Source organism: Indicator indicator, chromosome 5, assembly GCF_027791375.1.
Source record: "Indicator indicator isolate 239-I01 chromosome 5, UM_Iind_1.1, whole genome shotgun sequence".
Lineage (NCBI taxonomy): Eukaryota > Metazoa > Chordata > Aves > Piciformes > Indicatoridae > Indicator > Indicator indicator.
Window position 1 is genome coordinate 25,675,725 of NC_072014.1, and position 14,143 is coordinate 25,689,867.

The following is a 14,143-nucleotide window of genomic DNA, read 5'->3' on the forward strand; positions in this document are numbered from 1 at the left end:
GGGCTACTGGTGCCTCCCTGGGCCAGGTTGCCACTGGCTCCAGGGAGTGTCACTACTCATTGTCCCATCCTGTCTCTCTGGGGTCTCCTTCCCTGTCCCCACCCCCTCTTCCCTGGAGCCGGCTGGATTTGAGCTCCCAACACACATTAAAGGCCACAAGTTCGGCCTCGGCCTCCATAAATTTGATTCCATAAATATTAGTTTTCACAGGGTTTAATGAAGCCGTTATGCCGGGCACGGCCCAGCACCCCGACCCGTGCCCTTAATAAGGGCTCTGTGGCCTCGATTAAAGGGACCTTTCAATCGCTGTCAAGTATTTTTAGAAAAGGAAAAGAAAAAAAAAAAGAGAGAGAGAGGAGAAGAAGACGACCAAGGCAGCGAATAGGGAGAGGAAAATCCCAAACCAGTGCCGAGCAAAAGTGGAGAAACAGCACCACCTAGACCGCAGCGTCCGCCGCCACTGCCCGCTCCTCGGCCGCCCGGCGCAGTGCCCGGCTCCGGGCACTCCTGCGGGGCCTGGTGCCAGCTCCCTGCCCCCTGTCCCGGGCAACTTGCAACCCAGTGGGCTGTCTGTGAGATGCTGCCCTCCTGCTCCGGGCAGAGGCAGGGCGGGTGCGGTGGTGGGGAGAGCCGAGTGGCAGAGGAAGGAGACACTTGGGCACGGCCGGGTCGCAGGCAGGAGCAGTGTGTGGTGGCCAGGCATCCCGGCGGAGCCTGAGGGAGCTGTGGGAGATGCTGTGTGATACAGCGATGGACGCTGTACCTCTCCCACCTGCACTGGAAGGTTATTCCTCCTTGTGACCTAGTGCTGCGGCAGCAAGTGTCCCTTCCCACCAGCTGCCCATGCAGAAATCCCCCCTCACTCCCTGATTAGTCAGACCCTGTTGCATCTTCAAGCCTCCTCACCACACACCTAGCCCTGCCTTTCCTGTGGTGCCTAGGGCTCTTGTCCCACTTGGCCCCATGGGCCAGTGGGCTTTGTCTGGCAGGGACATGGACTGGCACTGAGAATGCAACATGGAGAGGTGATGGACTCTCCACTCAGTGACAGGACACTGCTTGCTGTAGCCAGAGCCAATTCATGGTGCTGGAACTTTGGCATGGATAGGAGCTACTGTCATGGGCAAACTCAGCTCCCTGTCTGCATCCTTGGGCTTCTGTAGGACATGAATGCTGTACCAGCAAAGGAAGGACTACTCTGCTTGCTCTCAGCCTGGAGCTGCTAGAGTGGTGGACAACTGTGCATGACATGCACACTGCATGTTGGCAGGCTGCAGAGGTTATTTGGAGGTCTGGCAGAACTTAGGACACGTCTCACTGGTGATGTGCTACACCCACCAGGCTCAGCGCCATCCCAAATGATCCTGTTCAGCGCCTTGTGGCAGTGATGAGCAAAGTGGGAAGCTGGTCTTGTTCCTTTGTGGGGAATACAAACCAACCTGGAGGACCCTGTGGACCTAGCCCAGGCCCGAGTTTTCCCATGCTAGTGCCCCTTCTGCAGCCTTGGCAAGCCATGGGCAGGGATGGAGAGTGGTGCTGTGACATGTCTCTGCTGTCTCTGCTGATACCTTTAGAATGTTCCACTGGAAGGATCAGCTGAAGAGATGTGGAAGTGGGGTTGCAGGGGCTGCTGGTCAGACCCTCTTGCTCCACTGTCATGTTCAGGAGCAGTGGGACAGCCTCACCATCCTGTACAGTGGCAGAATTTCACAGATGGCTCTGGGCACTATGTTTGGCTACATAAAACCAGAGCTAGGTTTTGGGAACCCAAAATCAGTATGAAAACGTGATGGAGTGTGGCTACTGAGTACAAATACCTGACAGAGACTCCTGTGGCCAGCTACACTTTGCCTGGAACTCCTGCAAAGGAAGTGGCTCTCTGGGGCCAATGGATAGCAGCATCCCAAGCCCATGGGTGCTGCTGGCTCCTCAGCCTGCATCCCTTTGCCCAGTTGCTTGGTCCTGCTGAGGCTAACACAGCTCTGCAGCCAGAGCTGGACTTCTGGCCGGGCTGTTCCAGCCTGGCCTCTCTGTATATCCACAAGAATGACCCATGCCCTGTGTTCATTGAAGAGTTGGTGAGGGGACATCCTGAGAAAGTTGTGCACACAAGGATGTCCCAAAGCACTGCTTCACCTGGGAAGGTCCTAGGGACTGGAGGGGGTGCAAGCAGAGCCAAGCCAGATCCCTCCCCAGCACATAGCTGGGGGAGAATCAGGGGGGCCCTGCGAGCCCTTGCTCCTGAAATCAGGGTGTTGTATTTACTTTCCCCTTTTGGCAGCTAGAAGGGGAAGCCCATCCCAGCCCCTCATTGTTGTCTCAGCGAGTTAATCAGATGCCATAATCCTGTTGTGGAAATATCGGGCCTCCCTGGAAACAATGGGGAGCGAGAATATTGTGGTTAAATTTCAACCAGCTGCCTCCCTGCTCTGTTTGATCCCCGCCCGCAGGCCCGGGCCCCTGGCGAGCAGGCGGCGCGGTGGGGGCCGGAGCCCCGGGGGTGCCACCTCGTGCCCACGGGACGGCCTGTGGTGTGTTGAGGGGTACAGGGTGTGCGACAGGCGGGGGGCGCCTCGGGGCGGCAGGGCTGCCCAAGGGGGCAGGTGGCAGCGGGCACCCCCGGCTGGGTGGGCTGCGGGGCTCGGCCCGGGACGGGGGAGGAGGCTGCGGGCGGCCTGGGGCAGGTTCCGCGGGGAGGAGGCGAGAGAGGGAGGGCACTGGGAGGCTGGGACACGGGCAGGGTGCGGTCCTGGCGGTTCCCGGTCCCGGATCTCTTCAATTTCCCCTCTCACTCCTGCCCGGGGAGCGGAGGCAGCAGCGGCTCCGGCTTCAGCCCCGCCGCGCTGACCGCCGGAGGCTTAAACCGCGGGGGGCTCCGGCACAACCGAGCCCCGCGCCCCGCAAGCGGCCGCTCGCCTGCCAAAACAAACGGCCCTTCGCTATTTATTGCCGCCGCCGGGCCACGGCAGCTCAGAGCGGGCCGACGCCAGCCCGCCGCACCGGGCAGCCGGGGCGCACCCGCGCCGGGCAGCTTCCGTGCCCCGCCGCTGCCGCCGCCGCTATCGGCACCGGCACCGGCACCTGCCCGCCGGCTGCGCGTCGCATGGGGAGCCCCGGGGCGGGCGGCGGGAGAGGCGGCCGAACCTAGCGGGGCCCCAGGAGCCGCCGGTCCCCCGGGCCGCCCCGGGGCCGCCGGGCGCGCCATGAAGCCGGCGCGGCTGATGCTGCTGCTGAGCGGGTGCGCGCTGCTGCTGGCGCCGGCCGTGCGGGGCTGCGGGCCGGGCAGGGTAGTGGGCAGCCGCCGCCGCCCGCCCCGCAAGCTCATCCCGCTTGCCTACAAGCAGTTCAGCCCCAATGTTCCCGAGAAGACGCTGGGGGCCAGTGGCCGCTACGAGGGCAAGATCGCGCGTAACTCGGAGCGCTTCAAGGAGCTCACGCCCAACTACAACCCCGACATCATCTTCAAGGACGAGGAGAACACCGGCGCCGACCGGCTTATGACCCAGGTACGGCCTCGCCGCCGCCCGCCCGCTTCTACTCCCTCGCCGGGCACCTGCAGGCACCGGGACTGCCCCGAACTAACCCACGCCCCGTTCTCGTGGCAGCAGCGAGGGGTATGGCGCTGCGGCTTCCCTGTCGTACCCTAAGCATCCCGGTGCCCGGCCCGGGCTGCTGGCTGTGCAGCGCAGGCATCTCCCTTCGGGCGCCGCAAAGCTCTGCCCCCTCGACTAGGCGCGCTGGAGCCGGCAGCACGCTGCGTCTGATACGGCAGCACACTGCTCCCGCAGCCGACAGCACCCTGCCCCCCGAAAGGGCAGCACCGTGCCCCGCTGCCCCTCGCAGCCTGTGGCACCCATGTCTGCTGCACCCCGAGCTGACACCACCCTGCAGTGCTGTCTCCCAACCCATGTCTTCCATCCTCTGAGCTGGGAGCAGCTTGCCTTCCAAGCTGGCAGCAGCCTGCCCTGGTGTCCTTCGAGTCATGCCACAGTGATCCCCGATCCGGCAGCATGCTGCCAAACCACCCCCAGGCCGGTAGTGCTGTGCCGTGCTATTCCGCGAAAGAACAGCAACCTACCTCACTGCACCCATCCTACCTCTCCTCTCTGCCTGCCGGCTGGCAGAACAAACAGCCTGCCCACTGGACCCGAGCGTCAGAGCAGAGCCCGGTGTGCTGGCAGGGAGGGGAGTAGGCAGAGACACAAGCTGGGCTTCAGGAGCACCCTTGCCTTGCTGACTTTGTCCCCATTCTTTCCCCAAAACATTGTTCCATGCCTCAGTGCCCCTTATTCTCTCCTGCCTCAGGTGGGATGGTGAAGAGTGCTCAATGGGGTCTGCTTGGGAACACAGACAACTTGTTATTGACCTGTTGCAGCCAGCTTACAGATGCCCTGGGCCAGAGGGAAGGAGGAGGGGGACAGGAGGGGCACAGACAGAGGACGACAGCAGAGGTGGGGGTGATGCTGGACGAAGGTTACTCTGTGTTTTAATATTGCCAGGAGAATGCCTGAGGGTTTTAGGAATGCAGATAAGGAGCTGCATGGCCTTGCTAAGAAACCTGGCCACCAGCCTCAGCACTGTGAGACAGCCTGACCAAGCTCCCGGGGGAGATGGGGGAGAGCCGGGGCTGCCCCACTGACCACTGCACCCCCGGGTCCGAGGCTGGCAGATGGGTGAGCGTGGGTGGCTGTGGAGATAGGCACAGAGTAGGGCTCTGCCCACGGTTTCGGACCGAGCTGTTGGTAACAGTGAGAGAAGAAGCTGCTTGGGTGCTGGGTTGACAGCTCTAACGGTGCCTCAGGGCAGGCACTGTGGTCCAGCTTGGTTCTTCTCTGGGGACTGCAGCAGAGAGACTGAGACCCTCTGTGAAGCAGCAGGAAGCTTGGGGAGTTGCACAAGTAATGGTTGTGGGTGACTGGAGCCCCGGAGCTTGGCATCCCCTGTAAACAGCTTCAGGGATACTTGAAGTGATGAGCTCCACTGGTCTGTGCATCAGGGAAGTGAGTGACATCATATCATTCAGGCTGGAGGCAGGAGAGAGCTTCTGGCTGCATTGGATCTTGAGAATGTTCCCACCACCTTGCCCTAAATTAGCCAGTGCCCCTCAGCATCCCTGAGAGAGGATGTCTCAGAGGCCCTATGTCCCACCTGCCAGCCCCACACTTCCTGCTGTCCCACTGCCTTGTTGGCAGGGTACCTGGAAACTCCTGGTCTTCTTGAGGTGCTCAAATGAAAGCTCTTACCTCAGCAGGATCCCTAACCACCACACATCCATACAGAGATGGATACTGTGGTGTCTTGCACAGCTCTGCAGGGAACTGTCCCTATTGCTATGGAGGTGGCATGACTTCTGGTATCTTGCTGCCATTCCACAGCCCTCTGGGCTTGTCCTATGGCCCCTGGGTGTGTGAGATGCCCCCAGACATGGGAGCTCTGGCTATGGCACCATACTCTGTGTTGCTGCAGGCTGGGAAAGGCCGTTGACCTAACTCCTTGTCCCTTCCCCCAGTGCACTGGCTTTTACTGCTGTTGACTCACTTCAAACCTGTTTTCTTTCCCCAAGTCCAAGGGTCTGGGTGTCCCAGGCAGCCGGAAGATGCTGCCTGCTTTAGGGGGTGGGTAGCACTGCTCTCTACCTGCCTTTTCTTTATCGTTTCATCTTCCTCAAGAATTCCAGTGTGTTTGTTCTTGCTGGTCCCACTCGGAGGTGCTGAGATAAGGCTGGAGGTAGAGCTTGCCTCACCTCTCCCTAGCAGCCTGGCCCAGGAATGTCCAGGGCCCCCAGCCCCCATGAAATCCCAATCCCAAACTTCTCCCTACCCTAGCCATCACCCCTTGCAGCTACAGTTAGCCCAATTGGCATGGAGACCAGCTTTGCAGTGGTGAGGAATTTCTCATGGACACCTTGGGATAGGACTTTTGGCTTCCTCCTGGAGAAATCTCACCTTATGGGGAAGATGTTTGTGGGACTTCTCCTGGCCAGGCTCTGGACATGGAGATAACCTTTGGCCAAGCACACTTCATCTCCAGCCCTTCTGCTGAGGCTGTGGTCATGCCTGAGTATCCTGTGTGCCTTCCCTGAGATAGCCCTGAGGTCACAGCTGACTGTGCTCCATTTTGGTGCTGTTCCCTTCTTTCCAGACATGCTGCCTTCCCTAAAGTCCTGAACCTGTTCTCATTCTGGACATGAGAAGGGACATGCTGATGCAGATTGTCAGGGAGAACATATCTCTTCAGCCCAGCCCAACATCCCCAGGGTCTCCACTGGTCTTCACTGTGATGTGCATGGGACAGCATGGGGCCATTCATCTCAGCATGGTGGCATGGGGCACTGTCCTGTATGTTGTCTGGAAGTGCCCAGTCATCAGTGCCACTACAGAGACAAGCTGTTTCTCCCCGCTCCCACACTGTGACCACCCATTTTGCCACGAGACCCTAACACATACCTGTTGCACGTGTCTCAGCTTCCCAGTTGTGCACCAGAACAGCACTGGAGCTGCTGAGCTGTGACCAAGGCTCATTGACACATGACTGACCTTGGACATGCCACTCCAGCCTGAGCCCCATAGGGCCCTTAGACTATGGTGGCATTTCTACATCTCTGCAGTCACCTTGCAAGGTCTCGTGTTTGGCCCCAGGCAGGAGGGGGACCATGCCACTCAGACAAGCATGGTCACCCTGGTCCCCAAGGCTGCTGTAGCCCCTCTGGGTTGTGTGTGGGGAACAGGTGGGTTCTCCCTGCAGCGCCCAGTAAGCACAGATACTGCAGACAGCCCATGCCCATGGGTTTCTTGGTCCCTGTCTACCTGTCTATGAAGGCATCTTGGGTAGCCACTACACATCCCTACCTGTTCCTTGTCTGTTCCTGCTCCCTTCTGCTCATTTCCACTCTCTGCCCATTGCTGCCTGCTCCTTGCCCATCCTTGGCCATTTCTGCCTGCTGTTTATTCTCCGTGCCTTCTGTGCCTGTTCTCTGCCCATCCCCACCTGCTTGCCCTTGCCTATCACTGCCTGCTCCCTGCTCATCATTGCTCATCCCTGCCTGCTCCCTCTTCAGAGTTGCCTGTTGCCTGCCAATCCATGCCAGCTTCTTGCCCGCTGCTTCCTGCATCTGATCCCCACGCCTTAGTACCTGCTTCCTCCCCGACCCTCCCCACCCATCACTCCTCGTTCCCTGCCGGTACCTGGTCCCTGCCGGTCCCTGCCCGCTCTCTGCCCGTGCTCTGACACCTGCTGGCCGCCGTAGGCACAGGCAGAACCACCCAGCTCAGCAGTCCGGGGGCAGAATACTCCGGGGCCCTGCCTGCCACTGTTTGCCCAACCGGGAAGGCAGATGGGCACTGTGCCGGGCAGGGAAGAAAATGGTGGCACCCTTGGGCTGGGGATGCACTGGAAGAGGCACATGCAGGGGACAAGGCAGCCCAGGTGGGTTCTGATGGCCCTGCCCCAGGGGCTGATGGCAGGAAGTGACCCTGCCTGGGGACAGGGTTGGGAGGGTCTTGGTGTTTGTATGTGGGCAGGGTGCTGCTGGAGGACAGAAAGGCTAGCAGTGATGGCAGGAGGGGTGCCCAGATCAGGGTGCTGGCATGGGAGTAGCAAGAGGATGTCAGGGACTCCCCTGCCTGCCCTCATCCCTGAGCTTCCTTACTGCCCTGCTCTGTGAGATCCCCGTGGGGCTATGGACCTCAGGAGCTGCTTGTGCCAAGTGGCACCACAGTGGTGTTGGATGGGGACAAAAGTCACTCCCCTCCCTCCCCTCACCTGGGAACTGTTTGTCCAACACTTTCCTGGCTTATCTCCCCACACCCAAGGAGTGTGGGATGAGGGCAGAGGTGCTCCTCCACCCCATGTGGGGCAAAGGCCTGCCTGGCACTGCCCTTCCCAGGCCCCAGACCCTGCCAAGTGTAAGTGGGTTTCCCTGAGAACAGCAGCACCCACCTCCCCAGAATGGGAACAGGTGCTTGAGGATAGGTGGGGGCCCACATTTTTGAGAGGGTAGCTCCCTGCAGAAGCAGTGCTGGGGCATTTCTGAGCCTGGGGGTGTGGCCAGCATCAGGTGTTATAGCCCTGGCTCATGCTCACTGTGACTGTCTCTCACAACCCATGACATCATCCCGTGGTGCAGAGTTCCAGCACTGAGCTGGGAACTGTGTGAAAATGTTTCCCACAGTGGCTGTATTTTAGGCCTTTAGGCATTTGGGCTGGCACCCTTTTGCTTGCTGGGGATGGTGGGGGGATGAGGTGTGGCAGTTGCCTTGCTTGCATGATAGGTGTCCTGCAAGTAGAGAGGATGTTTCACCCCAGACTAGGCTGTCCCACCCAACAAGGTGTGGAGCAAGCTTGGAATTGGGGGAGAGATGGAGGAGGAGAAGGATCACTTGTTGAGGTGTACACCTCTGGGACATAATGTGTCAAACAGGGGGGTATCAGGCATGGTAAGCAGTGTGGAGGTTATGGGATGGACAAAGGACCTCATGTTCCCAGATCTTTCTCTGCTGGACCTGCCCCCAAAGGGTCTGAAAACTCAAACAGGTTTTGTGGAAGCATGGTGGGATGGAACTTGCCAGCTAGGCAGCTAACTGCCCCCCTCCAAAAAACTTGTACTGATTCTGCCCCTCTGCCCTGCAGCGCTGCAAGGACCGCTTGAACTCCCTGGCCATCTCTGTCATGAATCAGTGGCCAGGGGTGAAGCTGCGGGTGACAGAGGGCTGGGATGAAGATGGGCACCACTCGGAGGAGTCACTGCATTATGAGGGCCGAGCTGTGGACATCACGACCTCAGACAGGGACCGCAACAAGTACGGCATGCTGGCTCGCCTGGCCGTGGAAGCTGGCTTTGACTGGGTCTACTATGAGTCCAAGGCACACATCCACTGCTCCGTCAAGTCAGGTGAGGCTGGTGTTGGGGGCAATGAGCAGAGCTAGGGGTCAGCCCCTCTGTTGCAGCATGCTTAGGTGGCCTGGCTGGCACTGGGGGGTGCTAGGTTTCAAAGCCAGAACCTATACAGGGCAGAAGGCCTAGTGGGAAGTGAGTCACACACCTGTACCACAGGGCAAATTCCCCATCTAACTCCTGTGGACCTGCAGCTTGACCCAGCCTCTCTACCCACCTCCATTTCCCACCTCACATTCTCTTCTGCAGCCTGTTCCCCAACTCTGCCCATCACATCTGTCCCCCCTACCCCTGCCTTGCAAGGATTTTTCGTGCCCGGCTGCCCATCTTCAGCCCCGTCCAGCCCTGCCCTCCTCCACTGCCAGCTTCTCTGGAGTTCCTGCTGTCACAAGCAGCATCCGAGGGCCGAGGACAGGGACACCCAGGCAGGGATGGGCCAGGGTGCCATGAGATCAGTTCTTTGCTGTGCAGCCTCTTCTGCGGAGGGGAGCAGAGCTGGGGGTGCAGCTGGGCTGCAGTACGCGGCGCTGCTGTTGCTGGCGGTGCGATGCAGTGCAGTGCGTGTTGGGGGCGGCCGCTATCAGGCCCTGCCCGTCGCTGGGACGGGATCGTGTCGGGTGCAACCTGCCCCAGCCCGGGGCGGGGCTGCCTTGCCGGGATTGCTGCAGCCCCAGCCCCGCTGGAGCGGTCGCCTTGGCTGCGGACAGCAGAGGGCAGCAGCGGCCCGCGCACGGCACCGGCCCCGCGGCCCCGCGGCCCCGCTACCGGCCGCCACAGGCTGGGAAGGGACTGGCGCGGACGCGGAGGGGGTCTCGGCTGCAGGTACACCCCCGACACCGTGCCCGCACCGGCGGCACTTGCACCGCCACAGGGCAGGGCTGCGGCTGCAGCACGTGCCCACAGCCGTGCCCACCGGGAGCTCGCAGCCATACCCGCTGACGAGCCCGCAGCCATACCCGCTGACGAGCCCGCAGTCGTGCCCGCTGACGAGCCCGCAGCCATACCCGCTGACGGGCCCGCAGCCATACCCGCTGACGAGCCCGCAGTCGTGCCCGCTGACGAGCTCGCGCAGCCGTGTGCCGCCATGGTGCCGAGCCTGGTGCGCCGGTGCCGCCCCGCGTTTCGTCCCAGGGTCCGGCTCCCAGCGCACTCTGCCTGTCCTGCCCTAGCCCGCGGCCAGCGGCCTGACACCCCCAGACGCCAGCCTGGCCCTCCGCGCTGACCCCGCTCCCCGTGCCGATGCCAGGACGGGCGCAACGCCGGCCGGCGATGGAGATGGGCCGACCGCGCCGCAGAGAGGGAGCGACGCGCCTCAGAAGAAGAGGGACAAAGTGTGGGCGAAGGACCAAGGCTCCAGTGCCCCGGGGCACGCTGTGGGGCTGGCCAGAGGAAAAAGGCCAGGCTCCAAAAGCAAGAACCATGATCTCAGAGCCTTGTGACTGGCCAGAGGAGTGGGCCTATGTCCTTAGAGAAGGATGGAGGCGCTTGAATCCTGGGATGCTCCCCTGGACCAGCTGAAGAGGGTTGCCATGACCCAGGCAGCAGAGCAGGGCCCCGAGGCCCTGGAGGGCTTCTGGAGGCTGGCCACAGCCCTCTTACTCTGCAGCGGCCCCTCAGGGGGCTGAGTCCCACATATTTATTCCTGAGGCCATAGGGAGCCCAAGAGTGTGCAACGAAGGCTGTGGGCTTGAGCCCTCCCAGAGCTGTGTACAGAGGGCAGCCGGGCTGTCCCTGCCTCTTACTAAATGGCTTTTTATTTTTGTACAGATGGCCACATGGCTTGTTGTATGTGTTGCGTTTCCTTGGCCTCCCCGTCCCCCCCGCAACCCCGCACCTGTGCGTCCCTCTATGCCCAGTGCTGTGCCCCCCAGTTCTGCCAGGCACCCCTCTCACCCTCCTTTCAGTCCCTCCCCATGGCTCTGCTGCCTGCCTGAGGGTGAAGGGTGCAGGATTTGGGATCTGGCTTCAGGGGCAGGCATGGGGTGGATGCTGCACCTCATCTGAGCAATAAAAGGATTCTGTCCCAGAGATGGATGCCTCTCTTCATGGGCCTGGGGTTTGGGATTTTGTTCTGCCCAAAGCTGGGGAGTGATAAGGGCAGTGCTATCTGGGTGAGGGACACTCAGGGATTAGATGAGTGAGCTGGGAGAGGGCTCTAAGGGAATCTGGAAGTTTGAGTCTGAGACTGTGTATAGCCAGGAGCAGAACCCTAGATGAGATGCCCATGGCAGGTGGTGGGAAGGCATCATGTAGACACTAAGATCGGGATTGCTGAGGGAGCTGACCATCGTTTCTTGGGAAGCCAGGGTTACCCTTCTAAGTGCCAGGATGGGCCCCTGTTGACACTTGGTGACTTGCTGCATCTTTTCATCTAGGGAAGAATGTTGCTACTGTGCCACTATCCCAGGGGACAAGCCCCAGGGATTTTGGGTGCTTTACCCTGTGACAGCCACTAGCAAAGCCCTTACCATGAGGCTGGTGGCTTTTGCCTGAAGATGGCCATAGGCTGTGACATCCCCCTGCAGCTCAGAGAGGAATTCTGCTGGTATCAGTGGTGCATGGTTGAGCTGGCAGAAGGGAGCAGAGCTGCATTGTGGGGTGGAGAGGTGCTGTGGGGCCGAGGAGGAGGATGCTGCACTCTGTGCCGTTCCTTGTAGCATCTTCCCCAGCAGTGCCCATCCCTGGCACTGCAGGGGATGAGGATTCTATGGACATGAGGAGTGTGGCTGGACACTCTGCTCCTCAGCCTTTCACTGGCTTAGGGCTCTGCCTCCCCTCAAAAGCTTTAAGTGCCCCTTGACACTGCCTTCCACATTTTGGAGCTGTGGCCTTGCTTTGCTCCCTTTGCCGGGTGGATTTTTGGATCTGGCTCTGCATGAGCAGTCCTAGTGCTCAGGCATCACAGCAGGGAGCAAATGGTGACATATGTGGCTATCGTCCTCAAGTGCCACCCCTCATGACACAGTGGCTGGGGACGCAGGCACCCAGGGTGGCTGGATTGGTGGCTGGGAGTATGTAGGGGACACACATATTTGTGGTGCCAGGGCAGGGTTGTCCTTGGGTGGGCAAAGCTGGGCGGCCTCATAGGGTCTGTGCATCATGAATGGGTGATGCTGGGGGTCTGGCAGATGGGTAACCCTCCTGTCCTCTCTCTCCTCGCGCAGAGCACTCCGCCGCTGCGAAGACAGGGGGCTGCTTCCCTGGGCGGGCGCTGGCGACGCTGGAGGACGGTGCCCAGATGCCGCTGTGGGCACTGCGCCCAGGCCAGCGGGTGCTGGCGATGGACAGGGCAGGCAGGCCCACCTACAGTGACTTCTTGGCTTTCCTGGACAAGGAGCCTCGAGCTCTCACCTCCTTCCACGTCATCGAGACGCGGGAGCCACCCCGGCGCCTGGCCCTGACGCCTACCCACTTGCTCTTCGTGGCTGAGAATGCCTCAGTGCTTGCATCCCACTTCCACCCCACCTTTGCCAGCCATGTGCGCCCTGGACATTTTGTGCTGGTGGTGGCAGGGGGAGGTGGCTTGCAGCCTGCTGAGGTGGTGGGGGTGCGGCACCAGAGGGACATAGGAGCCTATGCCCCACTGACGCGCCATGGGACGCTGGTGGTGGACGGCATGGTGGCCTCGTGCTTTGCCCTGGTGCAGGAGCAACATCTGGCACAGATGGCCTTCTGGCCACTTCGGCTCTACCACAGCCTGGTGGGGTGGCCAGGGATGCAGGGAGATGGTATGCACTGGTACTCATGGCTGCTCTACTGCTTGGGCAGGCTGCTCCTGCCCCCTGACAGCTTCCACCCACTGGAGGTACCCCGGGCAGAGAGCTGAGGGTGCACCGTGGCTTTGGCCAGTGCTGCTGGTGGAGGTGGTGGCTACAGGATGGCTCATCGGGGGCCAGCACCCCCTCACGAAGCTGGGTGCCCATGGGGAGCTGCCTCCAGCCCTGCCTGCTCAGGGCACAGCCACCTTCTGGTTGGGGAGCACTGTGACTCCCTGGTGTGCCTCTTCTGTGCCCACTGCCTCCTCCTCACCCCTTGTGCCTGGGGGAAGGGAGGTGGTGCAAAGGGTGCCCCTTGAACATGGGGGTGCCCCTGGCTGGATCCACATGCTGCTATTTTTGTGTGTGTGTGTGAAGTGTGTGTGTGTGCAGAATTAGCTAGCAAGGGGGGGCAGGAAGAGGAGAAGGCCCCTGGCTGCAGGCTGCTCCTATAGGGCTTCCAGCCTGCCTGCACCTGACAGGGGGACTTTGGGAGAGGGACCCAGGGCCCTTTTCTGGGCAGCTTGGGCAGCAGAAGCGTGGGTGATGCTATTCCCACCTCTGGGACATGACAGCTGGGAGCAGGGTGACTCAGGTACTGGGACTATGTCTTGCCCTGACTATGGGTGTCCAAGCATGGGCAAGGCTGGAAGTGGGGAGCTCTGGCACAAAAACCTCTGACTTGGTGACACAAGTGCTGCTGCAGTGAGAGCGGGACCTCAAGCTCTGCCCAAAGCCAGTGCCATAGCCACCTGACCAGGCATGCCCATGGGGAGACTGTGACAGCATGAAGTGCTCTGGCTGGCAAGAGGGTGCTGTGAAGGCAGATGTGAGGGCAGGAGGGTGCAAGTGCAGGGGGGGACAAGTGCCAGCCAGGGATGGGCACACTGGTGGAGCAGGGACAGGGAGAGCCGGGGTTGCAGCCCCAGCCTGCCAGAGCTGGGGGAAGTAAGGTGGCTGAAGAGAAAGTGCTCCCTCCATTGTCTTCCCAGCATCCTGCCCTGAGCTGGCTCATCCCAAAGTCATGCCTTTCATGCCCCAAAGCTAAAAGATTCCTCAAACTTCAGACCCTGTCTGGCCTGACCTCCTTGACCCCCCAGCACCCTAAACCCTCAGGGTAACTCATTGCTGCTCACCTGCTCCCAGGACCTGGGGGGTGCCCCATCAGTGCTGCTGCCACAGTTCCACTCCCAAATCCAAGCCAGTGTTTCAGGCTCGTCTGGCTCTGTGTCAGTGGAGAAGGGGGGACTGGCAGAGGCTGTGCCCCACGCCCCCCTGCAGCATCATGCCTCTTTATTTATTTATCTGCTTTTTGTATGTACCATAGATGGGAAGCAGCGTGGGCGCGTGTCGGGTGAGATGGGAGCGGGTGGGAGGGGAAAGCTGTTTGGTTGGGGAGGGTGATTTTTTTTTTTTTTTTAAACAAAAAGCAGAAATTATTTAAAGATTATTTTAAAGCACAGTTTTTATGGTGATTGTTGTCCAAGGAGAAGTG

The 14,143-nt window shown here is 60.5% G+C and overlaps 1 protein-coding gene across 1 annotated transcript; it reads left to right on the forward strand.

Moving 5' to 3' along the window:
• Positions 1-3,203: 3,203 nt before the first annotated feature.
• IHH (Indian hedgehog signaling molecule) lies at positions 3,204-12,719 on the forward strand. The gene is made up of 3 exons (XM_054381212.1): positions 3,204-3,506; positions 8,629-8,890; positions 12,058-12,719. The coding sequence occupies exons 1-3, from the start codon at positions 3,204-3,206 to the stop codon at positions 12,717-12,719; spliced, it is 1,227 nt and encodes a 408-aa protein (XP_054237187.1).
• The last annotated feature ends 1,424 nt before the right edge of the window (positions 12,720-14,143 follow it).

What these genes read in the sequence shown, in the direction of transcription:
- IHH (XM_054381212.1), top strand. Translation starts at nt 3,204, where the DNA reads ATGAAGCCGGCGCGGCTGATGCTGCTGCTGAGCGGGTGCGCGCTGCTG. An exon ending in CCGACCGGCTTATGACCCAG is followed by an intron (nt 3,507 to 8,628) that starts GTACGGCCTCGC and finishes TCTGCCCTGCAG; the next exon opens with CGCTGCAAGGACCGCTTGAA. An exon ending in CCACTGCTCCGTCAAGTCAG is followed by an intron (nt 8,891 to 12,057) that starts GTGAGGCTGGTG and finishes CTCCTCGCGCAG; the next exon opens with AGCACTCCGCCGCTGCGAAG.